Here is a 13,724-nt window from a genome sequence, read left to right as displayed (position 1 = left end):
CAATACACGGAACTATGAATTCACTGTCAACCATGAAAACATTATCAGAAACACCCATCTGGTTCACTAATGTACTTTAGTGAAGGAAATCTACTGTTCTTACCTGGCCTGACCTACATCTGATTCCAGAGTCACAGCTCTGAGGTTGACTCTCAACTGCCCTCGGGCATCGAGGGATAGACAATAAATACTGGCCAGCTAGAGATGCCCATGTCCCACGTATTAATTTTTTAAACATGAAAAGTGCTTAAACTCCTCATTGTCTCAATTAGATCCTGCTATGCACAGGGTGTCTGTTGATGCGGGTGCCTTAGGACCAAGTGTTATCATGATTCATTGTGTGAAGTTAACTGGGAAATTTATTGAAGGTTAGACGAGTTGAGATGCATTTGCAGAGATTGAAGGAGATATTTTATAACTTTAGGCAAAGAAACCCCGTGTCTGCGTGGGTTTCCACCGGGGGCTCCGGTTTCCTCTCACAGTCTGAAAGACGTGTTGGTTCGGTGCATTGGCCGTGTTAAATTCTTCCGAACAGACAACAGAGTGAGACGAATAGGGGATTTTCACAGTCACTTCGCTGCAGTGTTAATGTCAGCCTACTTGTGACTCTAATAAATAAACTGTCAACTTTACATGATTTTTCCCCCTCCTGAGCCCCAGGAATTGTTTCCAGCACCATCCAGACTCGGATCCGAACCAGGCTCGCCCAAGACTGCGACACTTGTATGACTTACTTCATCAGTGAAATTCTTCACAAAATCTTTGTACTCCTGGCTGCTTTTATTTTTCAAATCTGCTGTGAACGGCACATTTGTAATTCTTGTTGACACCTCCACGATCGCAGCAACTACAAAAAGTGAAAAAAATAAATTTATTTATGAGTAAAACCTAAATACTCAACTTAGAGCTAATTTTACAATTGTCGAATTTGGGACATTAACCTCTCACACCCAATCAGATGAGAGCCAGTGAGGAGTTGAAACAACGGTGAAGTATTTACCACTCTCTTCTCAACATGTCACCTGCTCACCACCATTTTAACTGGCAGCATTTGAAAGCAGTCAGAGGCCCTGCCACAGTCAGCCACAGGGGTTATTCGAGATTAAAGTTGGGGATCCGGATCCCTGTCAGGACCCCTGTGCGGTTTGAACTCAGGATCACAGAATTACACAGGGATCTGATGCCAGTGCTACTCAATGGTAAACAGATATAAGGCAAGAAGAGGCCCCGCAATGTAAGAGTTTCTTATTATGTTGGAGGTCTCCATGAGCAAGAGCACTCCTTCGGGTCTCTCAGGGAAACTTCACACTTTCCATTTCTCACCATCCCCTGCAAACAGCCACCGTGACTCCCATGGGTGCCTCCATCTCCACACCTCATGTTCAGGAGGGATGTGTTATGAGAAGGGGAAACAAAATCTGCTTCAGAAAACACACCTGTCCTGACTTTCCTTGTAATTGTCTGCTGCTGACCGCATGTTGTGATGGATATTTTTATCTGATATTCAACGCCGGGCTGCAATCCGTTAAATCCTGCTGCTTTTTGCTCCGTTTGAATTTGCCTCCCCACACCATTCCCCGTGGAGATTGTGAGAGAGAAACGAGGCTGTTTGAATGCGTTGTTAGTATCCCAGGTAATGGAGATGACTTCACTTTCCACTGATATCAAATTCATACGAAGGAATCTCAGTGGCTCTGAAAAAAATATTATTTATTGTGAAACATCGGAAACAAACAAACATTCACACAGGGGGCGATTTCACCATTGAGTTGCTTCCGTTTTTGGGGGCGACACAGTGGTAAAGTGGGGCGTAAAGTGCTTAGCGCGATTGGCACCAGTTTTCTCGTCTGGCGCCATTTTACGAGCGCCGGATTTCCGGTGCGGACAGCCCCTCGCGGTAAATGGGCGAGAGGCAGGTTAATGTATTAAAATATATTTAAATGTTGTTTAAAACCTGCTTAGTGAGCCCGGCGCTCAATCGGCTGGGCCCGCCCCCTTTATAACCTCGTCAGCAACGATTCTTGCCTTGTGCAAATTGGGCCAGAAAATCCCACCCAACCTCTTGAATAGAAAGTCTCCTCTGTGACGAGGGATATGATTATATAATGGAATGGTTAAAGATTAAAATATTCAACTTACCACAGACTGTCGTGAATGATGTGGAGATTGGTCTGGTGGTGGTGTTAAGTGTGGAGGTCGGGGTGGAGGTCACCGTGGAGGTCGCCGTGGAGGTCGGAGTGGATGTCACGGTGGAGGTCACAGTGGAGGTCGGGTTCGAGGTCAGGGTGGAGGTCGCCGTGGAGGTCGGGGTGGAGGTCGGGGTGGAGGTCGGGGTGGAGGTCGGGGTGGAGGTTGGGGTGGAGGTTCGGGTGGAGGTCGGAGTGGAGGTCACAGTGGAGGTCACAGTGGAGGTCAGGGTGGAGGTCGGAGTGGAGATTGGGGTGGAGGTTGAGGTGGAGGTCGGGGTGGTGGTCGGAGTGGAGTTCGGGGTGGAGGTCGGGGTGGTGGTCGGAGTGGAGTTCGGGGTGGTGGTCGGGGTGGTGGTCGGAGTGGAGGTTGAGGTGGAGGTCACGGTGGTGGTCTGGGTGGAGGTCGGGGTGGAGGTCGGGCTGGAGGTCGGGTTGGAGTTCGGAGTGGAGGTCGGGGTGGACGTTGGGGTGGAGGTCGGGGTGGAGGTCGGGGTGGAGGTCGGGTTGGAGGTCGGAGTGGAGGTTGAGGTGGAGGTTGCAGTGGAGTTCACAGTGGAGGTCGGGGTGGAGGTCGGGGTGGAGGTTGAGATGGAGGTTGTGGTGGAGGTCGGGGTGGAGGTCGGGGTGGAGGTCGGGGTGGAGGTCGGAGTGGAAGTCGGGGTGGAGGTCAAGGTGGAGGTCGGAGTGGAGGGTGAGGTGGATGTTGTGGTGGAGGTTGTGGTGGAGGTCGGGGTGGAGGTCGGGGTGGAGGTTGAGGCGGAGGTCACGGTGGTGGTCAAGGTGGAGGTCGGGGTGGAGGTCGGAGTGGAGGTTACGGTGGAGGTCGGGGTGGAGGTCGCGGTGGTGGTCGGGGTGGAGGTCGGAGTGGAGGTCAGGGTCGAGTTCGGGGTGGAGGTCGGAGTGGAGATTGAGGTGGAGGGCACGGTGGTGGTCGGGGTGGAGGTCAGGGTAGAGGTCACCGTTGAGGTCGGAGTGGAGGTCACGGTGGAGGTCACAGTGGAGGTCGGGTTCGAGGTCGGTGTGGAGGTCAGGTTGAAGGTCGGAGTGGAGGTTGAGGTGGAGGTCACGGTGGTGGTCGGGGTGGAGGTCGGGGTCGTGTTCGGAGTGGAGGTTGAGGTGGGGGTCACGGTGGTCGTCGGGGTGGAGGTCGGGGTGGAGGTCAGGTTGGAGGTCGGGTTGGAGGTTGAGGTGGAGGTCACGGTGGTGGTCGGGGTGGAGGTCTGGGTCGAGGTCGGGGTGGAGGTCGGAGTGGAGGTTGAGGTGGAGGTCACGGTGGTGGTCGGGGTGGAGGTCTGGGTCGAGGTCGGGGTGGAGGTCGGAGTGAAGGTTGAGGTGGAGGTCGCGGTGGTGGTCGGGGTGGAGGTCTGTGTCGAGGTCGGGGTGGAGGTCGGAGTGGAGGTTGAGGTGGAGGTCACAGTGGAGGTCGGGGTGGAGGCCAGGGTAGAGGTCACCGTGGAGGTCGGAGTGGGTGTCACGGTGGAGGTCACGGTGGAAGTTGGGGTGGATGTCAGGGTGGAGGTCGCCGTCGAGGTCGGGCTGCAGGTCACTGTGGAGGTCGGGGTGGGGGTCGGGGTGGAGGTTGGGTTGACGGTGGTAACAGGAGAAGTGTTTGGATTGGTTGTGCTGGAAGTTGTGCTGCTCGATGTTTCAATTGTTGGAGTTGAGGAACTGACGTGATTTGGATTTTCACTGGTTGTGGAAATTGAGGTGGGAGTCACTGGGAAAGCTGCAATATAAATCAAAGATAAGAAATGTTAAACAGTGAACTCGGTGACATTGCTCAGAAAGCTTTCCTTCTCACGGGCACAAAATGGGCAGCAGAACCATTCCAGACAGCAGCAGGCAATTCAATTAAATCGTCACAATTAACCATCATCATCATTGATTCATTTTTTTTACAAAGAATCACAAAATGTGGAAAAATACATCAACTCAGAATGACAAAGAGAATGAAAAGCAAGGGGAATAATTCTCGATTGAATCTCTTGCTGCTTGCAAACACTCAGGATCAACACCAGAAAAGCACCAATCGCTACTCTCGCTTAGAAATTGGTTCAGGAAAGTTGACAGCAGCAAAAGCAAAATATATCCGTCTAGACGTTCAGCCTCAGTAAAATGTGCTGCACAGCATCCAATACAGTGGCTGGTGTCTGCATCAAACTCGGAGTCTGAAGTAAATCACTCACCACATTGGTATGGCCATGAAAACAGGTGTCATTGGATCACAGACTACGTACAGTGCAGAAGGAGGCCATTCGACCCACCGACTCCGCACTGAATCTCCAGCAGAACATCCGACCAGCGCCACCCCCTCCATCCAGCTTATTTACCCCATTAATGCCCCTAACCTGTGCTAATGGACAACTTATCATGGCCAATCCACCGAACCTGCACACCTTTGGAGTGTGGGAGGAAACCGGAGCACCCGGAGGAAACCCACGCACAAGCGGGGAGAATGTGCAAACTCCACACAGACAGTCACCCGAGGTTTGAATAGAACCCGGGTTGATTACAGCTCATGATACAACTCATGAATCTGTTTCCTTACAATGTGGAAAGAGCTTTAAAAAGCGAGATGAATGTACTATAAACGTCTCAAGCATTCATGAATTACTATGAAGAAAACCTTTTGTTCAGGAGTTGCTGGGGGCCCAGCCTTCGTTCCCCTTGGAGGGCACTTGAGTGTCAATCACATTGCTTTGGCTCTGGAGTTACATGTAGGCCAGACCGGGGAAGGACGGCAGATTTCCCTGCCTAAAGGACATTAGTGAACCAGATGGGCTTTTCTGACAATCGACAATGATTTCATGGTCATCAGGACATTCTTAATTCCAGATATTTTTAATTGAATTCAAATTCCACCATCTGCCGTGGCAGGATTCAAACCCAGGTCCCCAGAACATTCGCTAACTTGCTGGGTTAAGAGTCTAATGATAACAGCACGAGGCCATGGCCTCCCTTCCGTCGTGTTTTCGCAAGTCCGGCCCTTTTAACTATTTTGATAACCACACAGAGTGATATAAAAAATGTAGCCTGCCATTAGTAGAAGGCTAGATGATAACATGAGTAGACCTGAAGCGCATGGGTTGACAGGGTGGATGGGGGGATAATCTGGTCACATATATTGGCATTGATGGAGCATGGCAATGATGTGTGTGGGGTGAGGGCTGGAGGTTGAAGGGGTGCCCTTTGTTTCATTGTTTTTACACAAGGTCATGCCTTGCAGCCAACCCATCTCCATAGCCAGCGGCCTCTACTCTCATTCCGGGAGATGAGACCAAATCGCCTTTCATCCCACTCTCCCAGAGTGAAAATTTCAACTTCCAGACCACATTTTCAAAGACCATTCTGACACTCAACAATATCGGAAACAAGAATTAGATCAAAACTGTCACTCTGAGCGCAGGGTACTTTAGCCAACAACTGGCAGTCAAGTTAAACTCAGGCAATGTCCTACCTTCACATGTCCTTCCAGGTACACTGGGGCTTGTGTCGTTGAACCCATCATTACACTGACAGGTGTACGTTGCGTTCAAACTGATACAAGTTGCATTAACTGAACAGTCATTCTGCCCTGACTGGCAGCTGTCTTTGTCTGTAATGAAGGGGAAAGATCTGTGTTAGAACACTGCTTCAGTCTGAATTTAACCAGCTGGGAGTATCCGAAGAATTGATAATTATGGAGTTTCATGTGACTCCTCATTTCTCACTTTACTCGATTTGAAATGTCATCTCCTAATGGTGGGGAACAATTCATCAGAAACATCCCCAAACAGCACGGAGAGATGGAGAATGTGACATGAACTGGATAACGCTGTCAGTTTTAAACCAGTCAGAAAGAATGAAGGTCGACATTCTCTTTTGGTGACAGAAGTCCTGAGTGAAATAACTGTGAGGACCTTAATCCCAGCTTCCAAAAGATACAAACCTAAAGCACGAAACTACTGGTAATGTGACACAAACAGGCATTGAATTGGGAATCAGATTGAGAGTTGGCATAAGGATGGATGGTGCAGGAAATGGAGAAGTTCACACTGTCTGAATCTGGGTTAAGGTTGATTGGAGGAAGATATCCTTTGTTTGCTAGTACCATGGAATCCTATCATCCACAATAGAAGCAAATGTGAATATCTCAACTGAAACACGGTACCTCTGACAATGTCGCGCTGCAGTACTGCACTGGAGTGTCAGCACTGATTTTCTGTTCAAGCCATTGAGCGGCACTTGATCTTGATCTTACAAAGAAACAGAGATAAAAGGAGCAGGAGGAGGCCATTTGGCCCTGCGAGCCTGATCCACCATTCATTATGATCATGGCTGATCATCCAACTCAATAGCCCAATCCTGCCTTACCCCACCCCCCCACCATCTCCATTAATTCCCTTCACCCCAGGAGCGAAATCTCACTCCTTCTTGAAACCATACAATGTTTTGGCCTGGTAGTAATTCAACCAAACACCAGTTTACTGTCACCAAAACCCTTTATTGTTCAACAAAATAAAAGGCCGAAGCCGCTGCTTACAATCAGTTGTCTTCACCTCAGAACTCACAACTCTGGTAAGGGTAAAGTTACAGGCTTCCAAACCCCAACTCGCTGCTTTTATTGGGCGAGCCTCCACTCACTCAACATGGCAGCTTCCACTCCACGAGGACCATGGGTAAATCTTTTGATGATCCCTTGTGGACTCTGTGGTCATCATAACAGACCTCAACTGCTTTCTGAGGGAGTGAATTCCACAGGCTCTGCACTCACGAGATGAAGACATTTCTCCTCATCTCAGTTCTTGAAGGTTTACCTCATATCCTTGCACTGTGACCCCTGGTTCTGGGTACCCCCACCACCGGGAACATCCTTCCTGCATCTACCCTGCCTAGTTCTGTTAGAATTTTAGAGGATTCTATGTGATCTCCCCTCATTCTTCTAAACTCCAGTGAATATAATCCTACCCGGCTCAACATCTCCTCAGATGTCAGTCCTACCATCCCAGGAAATAGTCTAATAAATCTTCACTGCACTCCCTCTAGAGCAAGAACACCCTTCATCAGATCAGGAGACCAAAGCTGCACACAATATTCCAGGTGTGGTCTCACCATGGCCGTGTATAATTGCATTAAGATATCCCTGCTCCTGTACTCAAATTCTCTCACTGTGAAGGCCAACGTAGCATTTGCCTTCTTTATCCCCTGCTGCACTGCATGCTTATCTTCAGTGACTGGTATACGAGGACACCCAGGTTTTGTTGCACATTCCCCTCTTGTAATTTATAGCCATTCAGATAATAATCTGCTTTCCTGTTTTTGTTATCAAAGTGGATAACTTTGCATTTATCCATATGGCACAGGGTGAGAATGTCAGCAATGGAACCACCTCTGACACAATATCAGTTATACCAATGAAATATCAGCATTGCCACCAAACTGAAAATTATTCCGGACTGACATGCTCTTTCTCTTTGTTCTGAATTCAAGTGCTGGTATCAAATTTTGTCAGATCATCACCCACTATAATACACACCTTGCCAGGAATCCCAAAACTGTGGAACTCTACCCAATCCTCATTTTTCCCTTCTTCCTGAACATTTCAGGATTTGAAAAGCCAAGTTTGGAATCATCCATCCACTTTATGATTCAAATTTCTCTCCCTTCTGTTCTTTTACATTTCTGCCACCACCAGGAGGCACACCTCCCGCCTTTCCTCATTCTTCCAGAACTTTCCCAAGGTCTCTGAAGTAAGTGATTGAAATGCTCGCTGTGGAATTCCTTACCTGAAATGGTTGTGTTTTGAAGGTCTACAGCGAACGCTGAACTGTTTTGTAAAGAATCAGCGACTGATTGTTTGATGTCAGAGACAGGGACAGTCACGTTTGTTGATGATGCCATCTCAAAGTTAACGACCACACTGCCTTCTTCAATAGATACGACAGTGATTGTCAGTTTTCCATTCCTGGCTAAAACCTGGATCGCTGGACTCAGGCCTTCCTTCAACTGAAATGAAGCAAACAAGAATCTATTTCAGAAATAACTGTTTTTGCCACAGAATATGAGTCTGAATCAAAGGCTCTTTTATACTTTTCCAAAAAGGCAAGGCTTCCCAATCCATCCCTCAATTGTATGTACATATGAGTAAGGAAGTTCTCTTCATAGTCAACGGGGAACACTTGGCAAAAGTTCTACTTCCCACAGAAAGCAAAGGCAAGGGAGGCGATGGCCTAGTGATATTATCGCTGGACTATTGATGCGCATCAATTGGACACGAGGCACAAAGCTTCGGTAAAAGAAGGCTTTTATTAACTAACAATGGAACTAACAGAACTTTAACACACTATCCCAGACTGAAGAGGTCCCACCCGAGCAGGGGGTCTTATACCTCTCCCAGGAGGTGGAGCCCGACTGGGATATGCCACAACAGTAACAACCACAGGTGTATCAATCCCACCCTAGCCCAACAACAACATTAGAACAACCCAACAACAACATTAGAACAATCCCACAGTGGGAACCAACGATGGTTCACCACAACTATCAATCCAGAAACTTAGCTAATGCTCTGGGGACCCCGGTTCGAATCCCGCCATGGGAGACGGTGGAATTTGAATTCAATAAACAATACACGGAACTATGAATTCACTGTCAACCATGAAAACATTATCAGAAACACCCATCTGGTTCACTAATGTACTTTAGTGAAGGAAATCTACTGTTCTTACCTGGCCTGACCTACATCTGATTCCAGAGTCACAGCTCTGAGGTTGACTCTCAACTGCCCTCGGGCATCGAGGGATAGACAATAAATACTGGCCAGCTAGAGATGCCCATGTCCCACGTATTAATTTTTTAAACATGAAAAGTGCTTAAACTCCTCATTGTCTCAATTAGATCCTGCTATGCACAGGGTGTCTGTTGATGCGGGTGCCTTAGGACCAAGTGTTATCATGATTCATTGTGTGAAGTTAACTGGGAAATTTATTGAAGGTTAGACGAGTTGAGATGCATTTGCAGAGATTGAAGGAGATATTTTATAACTTTAGGCAAAGAAACCCCGTGTCTGCGTGGGTTTCCACCGGGGGCTCCGGTTTCCTCTCACAGTCTGAAAGACGTGTTGGTTCGGTGCATTGGCCGTGTTAAATTCTTCCGAACAGACAACAGAGTGAGACGAATAGGGGATTTTCACAGTCACTTCGCTGCAGTGTTAATGTCAGCCTACTTGTGACTCTAATAAATAAACTGTCAACTTTACATGATTTTTCCCCCTCCTGAGCCCCAGGAATTGTTTCCAGCACCATCCAGACTCGGATCCGAACCAGGCTCGCCCAAGACTGCGACACTTGTATGACTTACTTCATCAGTGAAATTCTTCACAAAATCTTTGTACTCCTGGCTGCTTTTATTTTTCAAATCTGCTGTGAACGGCACATTTGTAATTCTTGTTGACACCTCCACGATCGCAGCAACTACAAAAAGTGAAAAAAATAAATTTATTTATGAGTAAAACCTAAATACTCAACTTAGAGCTAATTTTACAATTGTCGAATTTGGGACATTAACCTCTCACACCCAATCAGATGAGAGCCAGTGAGGAGTTGAAACAACGGTGAAGTATTTACCACTCTCTTCTCAACATGTCACCTGCTCACCACCATTTTAACTGGCAGCATTTGAAAGCAGTCAGAGGCCCTGCCACAGTCAGCCACAGGGGTTATTCGAGATTAAAGTTGGGGATCCGGATCCCTGTCAGGACCCCTGTGCGGTTTGAACTCAGGATCACAGAATTACACAGGGATCTGATGCCAGTGCTACTCAATGGTAAACAGATATAAGGCAAGAAGAGGCCCCGCAATGTAAGAGTTTCTTATTATGTTGGAGGTCTCCATGAGCAAGAGCACTCCTTCGGGTCTCTCAGGGAAACTTCACACTTTCCATTTCTCACCATCCCCTGCAAACAGCCACCGTGACTCCCATGGGTGCCTCCATCTCCACACCTCATGTTCAGGAGGGATGTGTTATGAGAAGGGGAAACAAAATCTGCTTCAGAAAACACACCTGTCCTGACTTTCCTTGTAATTGTCTGCTGCTGACCGCATGTTGTGATGGATATTTTTATCTGATATTCAACGCCGGGCTGCAATCCGTTAAATCCTGCTGCTTTTTGCTCCGTTTGAATTTGCCTCCCCACACCATTCCCCGTGGAGATTGTGAGAGAGAAACGAGGCTGTTTGAATGCGTTGTTAGTATCCCAGGTAATGGAGATGACTTCACTTTCCACTGATATCAAATTCATACGAAGGAATCTCAGTGGCTCTGAAAAAAATATTATTTATTGTGAAACATCGGAAACAAACAAACATTCACACAGGGGGCGATTTCACCATTGAGTTGCTTCCGTTTTTGGGTGCGACACAGTGGTAAAGTGGGGCGTAAAGTGCTTAGCGCGATTGGCACCAGTTTTCTCGTCTGGCGCCATTTTACGAGCGCCGGATTTCCGGTGCGGACAGCCCCTCGCGGTAAATGGGCGAGAGGCAGGTTAATGTATTAAAATATATTTAAATGTTGTTTAAAACCTGCTTAGTGAGCCCGGCGCTCAATCGGCTGGGCCCGCCCCCTTTATAACCTCGTCAGCAACGATTCTTGCCTTGTGCAAATTGGGCCAGAAAATCCCACCCAACCTCTTGAATAGAAAGTCTCCTCTGTGACGAGGGATATGATTATATAATGGAATGGTTAAAGATTAAAATATTCAACTTACCACAGACTGTCGTGAATGATGTGGAGATTGGTCTGGTGGTGGTGTTAAGTGTGGAGGTCGGGGTGGAGGTCACCGTGGAGGTCGCCGTGGAGGTCGGAGTGGATGTCACGGTGGAGGTCACAGTGGAGGTCGGGTTCGAGGTCAGGGTGGAGGTCGCCGTGGAGGTCGGGGTGGAGGTCGGGGTGGAGGTCGGGGTGGAGGTCGGGGTGGAGGTTGGGGTGGAGGTTCGGGTGGAGGTCGGAGTGGAGGTCACAGTGGAGGTCACAGTGGAGGTCAGGGTGGAGGTCGGAGTGGAGATTGGGGTGGAGGTTGAGGTGGAGGTCGGGGTGGTGGTCGGAGTGGAGTTCGGGGTGGTGGTCGGGGTGGTGGTCGGAGTGGAGGTTGAGGTGGAGGTCACGGTGGTGGTCGGGGTGGTGGTCGGGGTGGAGGTTGGGGTGGAGGTCGGGTTGGAGGTCGGAGTGGAGGTTGAGGTGGAGGTCACGGTGGTGGTCGGGGTGGAGGTCTGGGTCGAGGTTGGGGTGGAGGTCGGAGTGGAGGTTGAGGTGGAGGTCACAGTGGAGGTCGGGGTGGAGGCCAGGGTAGAGGTCACCGTGGAGGTCGGAGTGGGTGTCACGGTGGAGGTCACGGTGGAAGTTGGGGTGGATGTCAGGGTGGAGGTCGCCGTCGAGGTCGGGCTGGAGGTCACTGTGGAGGTCGCAGTGGGGGTCGGGGTGGAGGTTGGGTTGACAGTGGTAACAGGAGAAGTGTTTGGATTGGTTGTGCTGGAAGTTGTGCTGTTCGATGTTTCAATTGTTGGAGTTGAGGAACTGACGTGATTTGGATTTTCACTGGTTGTGGAAATTGAGGTGGGAGTCACTGGGAAAGCTGCAATATAAATCAAAGATAAGAAATGTTAAACAGTGAACTCGGTGACATTGCTCAGAAAGCTGTCCTTCTCACGGGCACAAAATGGGCAGCAGAACCATTCCAGACAGCAGCAGGCAATTCAATTAAATCGTCACAATTAACCATCATCATCATTGATTCATTTTTTTTAGAGAGAATCACAAAATGTGGAGAAATACATCAACTCAGAATGACAAAGAGAATGAAAAGCAAGGGGAATAATTCTCGATTGAATCTCTTGCTGCTTGCAAACACTCAGGATCAACACCAGAAAAGCAGCAATCGCTACTCTCGTTTAGAAATTGGTTCAGGAATGTTGACAGCAGCAAAAGCAAAATATATCCGTCTAGACGTTCAGCCTCAGTAAAATGTGCTGCACAGCATCCAATACAGTGGCTGGTGTCTGCATCAAACTCGGAGTCTGAAGTAAATCACTCACCACATTGGTATGGCCATGAAAACAGGTGTCATTGGATCACAGACTACGTACAGTGCAGAAGGAGGCCATTCGACCCACCGACTCCGCACTGAATCTCCAGCAGAACATCCGACCAGCGCCACCCCCTCCATCCAGCTTATTTACCCCATTAATCCCCCTAACCTGTGCTAATGGACAACTTATCATGGCCAATCCACCGAACCTGCACACCTTTGGAGTGTGGGAGGAAACCGGAGCACCCGGAGGAAACCCACGCACAAGCGGGGAGAATGTGCAAACTCCACACAGACAGTCACCCGAGGTTTGAATAGAACCCGGGTTGATTACAGCTCATGATACAACTCATGAATCTGTTTCCTTACAATGTGGAAAGAGCTTTAAAAAGCGAGATGAACGTACTATAAACGTCTCAAGCATTCATGAATTACTATGAAGAAAACCTTTTGTTCAGGAGTTGCTGGGGGCCCAGCCTTCGTTCCCCTTGGAGGGCACTTGAGTGTCAATCACATTGCTTTGGCTCTGGAGTTACATGTAGGCCAGACCGGGGAAGGACGGCAGAATTCCCTGCCTAAAGGACATTAGTGAACCAGATGGGCTTTTCTGACAATCGACAATGATTTCATGGTCATCAGGACATTCTTAATTCCAGATATTTTTAATTGAATTCAAATTCCACCATCTGCCGTGGCAGGATTCAAACCCAGGTCCCCAGAACATTCGCTAACTTGCTGGGTTAAGAGTCTAATGATAACAGCACGAGACCATGGCCTCCCTTCCGTCGTGTTTTCGCAAGTCCGGCCCTTTCAACTATTTTGATAACCACACAGAGTGATATAAAAAATATAGCCTGCCATTAGTAGAAGGCTAGATGATAACATGAGTAGACCTGAAGCGCATGGGTTGACAGGGTGGATGGGGGGATAATCTGGTCACATATATTGGCATTGATGGAGCATGGCAATGATGTGTGTGGGGTGAGGGCTGGAGGTTGAAGGGGTGCCCTTTGTTTCATTGTTTTTACACAAGGTCATGCCTTGCAGCCAACCCATCTCCATAGCCAGCGGCCTCTACTCTCATTCCGGGAGATGAGACCAAATCGCCTTTCATCCCACTCTCCCAGAGTGAAAATTTCAACTTCCAGACCACATTTTCAAAGACCATTCTGACACTCAACAATATCGGAAACAAGGATTAGACCAAAACTGTCACTCTGAGCGCGGGGTACTTTAGCCAACAACTGGCAGTCAAGTTAAACTCAGGCAATGTCCTACCTTCACATGTCCTTCCAGGTACACTGGGGCTTGTGTCGTTGAACCCATCATTACACTGACAGGTGTACGTTGCGTTCAAACTGATACAAGTTGCATTAACTGAACAGTCATTCTGCCCTGACTGGCAGCTGTCTTTGTCTGTAATGAAGGGGAAAGATCTGTGTTAGAACACTGCTTCAGTCTGAATTTAACCAGCT

General features: G+C 48.4%; 1 protein-coding gene across 1 annotated transcript in view; it reads right to left on the bottom strand.

Annotated features, from left to right (window-relative positions):
• The window catches only part of LOC144506091 (uncharacterized), a gene marked incomplete at its 5' end in the record, with an annotated part of 113,089 nt that overhangs the window by 44,355 nt on the left and 55,010 nt on the right, over positions 1–13,724 (bottom strand). Inside the window, 8 exons of the mRNA XM_078231907.1 lie at positions 735–847; positions 2,368–3,915; positions 5,647–5,784; positions 7,955–8,174; positions 9,528–9,640; positions 10,230–10,487; positions 10,933–11,796; positions 13,528–13,665. Coding sequence (XP_078088033.1) covers positions 735–847; positions 2,368–3,915; positions 5,647–5,784; positions 7,955–8,174; positions 9,528–9,640; positions 10,230–10,487; positions 10,933–11,796; positions 13,528–13,665 — 3,392 coding nt within the window. The remainder of the gene's footprint in view (positions 1–734; positions 848–2,367; positions 3,916–5,646; positions 5,785–7,954; positions 8,175–9,527; positions 9,641–10,229; positions 10,488–10,932; positions 11,797–13,527; positions 13,666–13,724) is intronic.

The sequence above is a fragment of the Mustelus asterias genome, chromosome 17 (assembly GCF_964213995.1).
Source record: "Mustelus asterias chromosome 17, sMusAst1.hap1.1, whole genome shotgun sequence".
Taxonomy (NCBI): Eukaryota; Metazoa; Chordata; class Chondrichthyes; order Carcharhiniformes; family Triakidae; genus Mustelus; species Mustelus asterias.
This window is presented reverse-complemented; position numbering and strand designations above follow the sequence as displayed.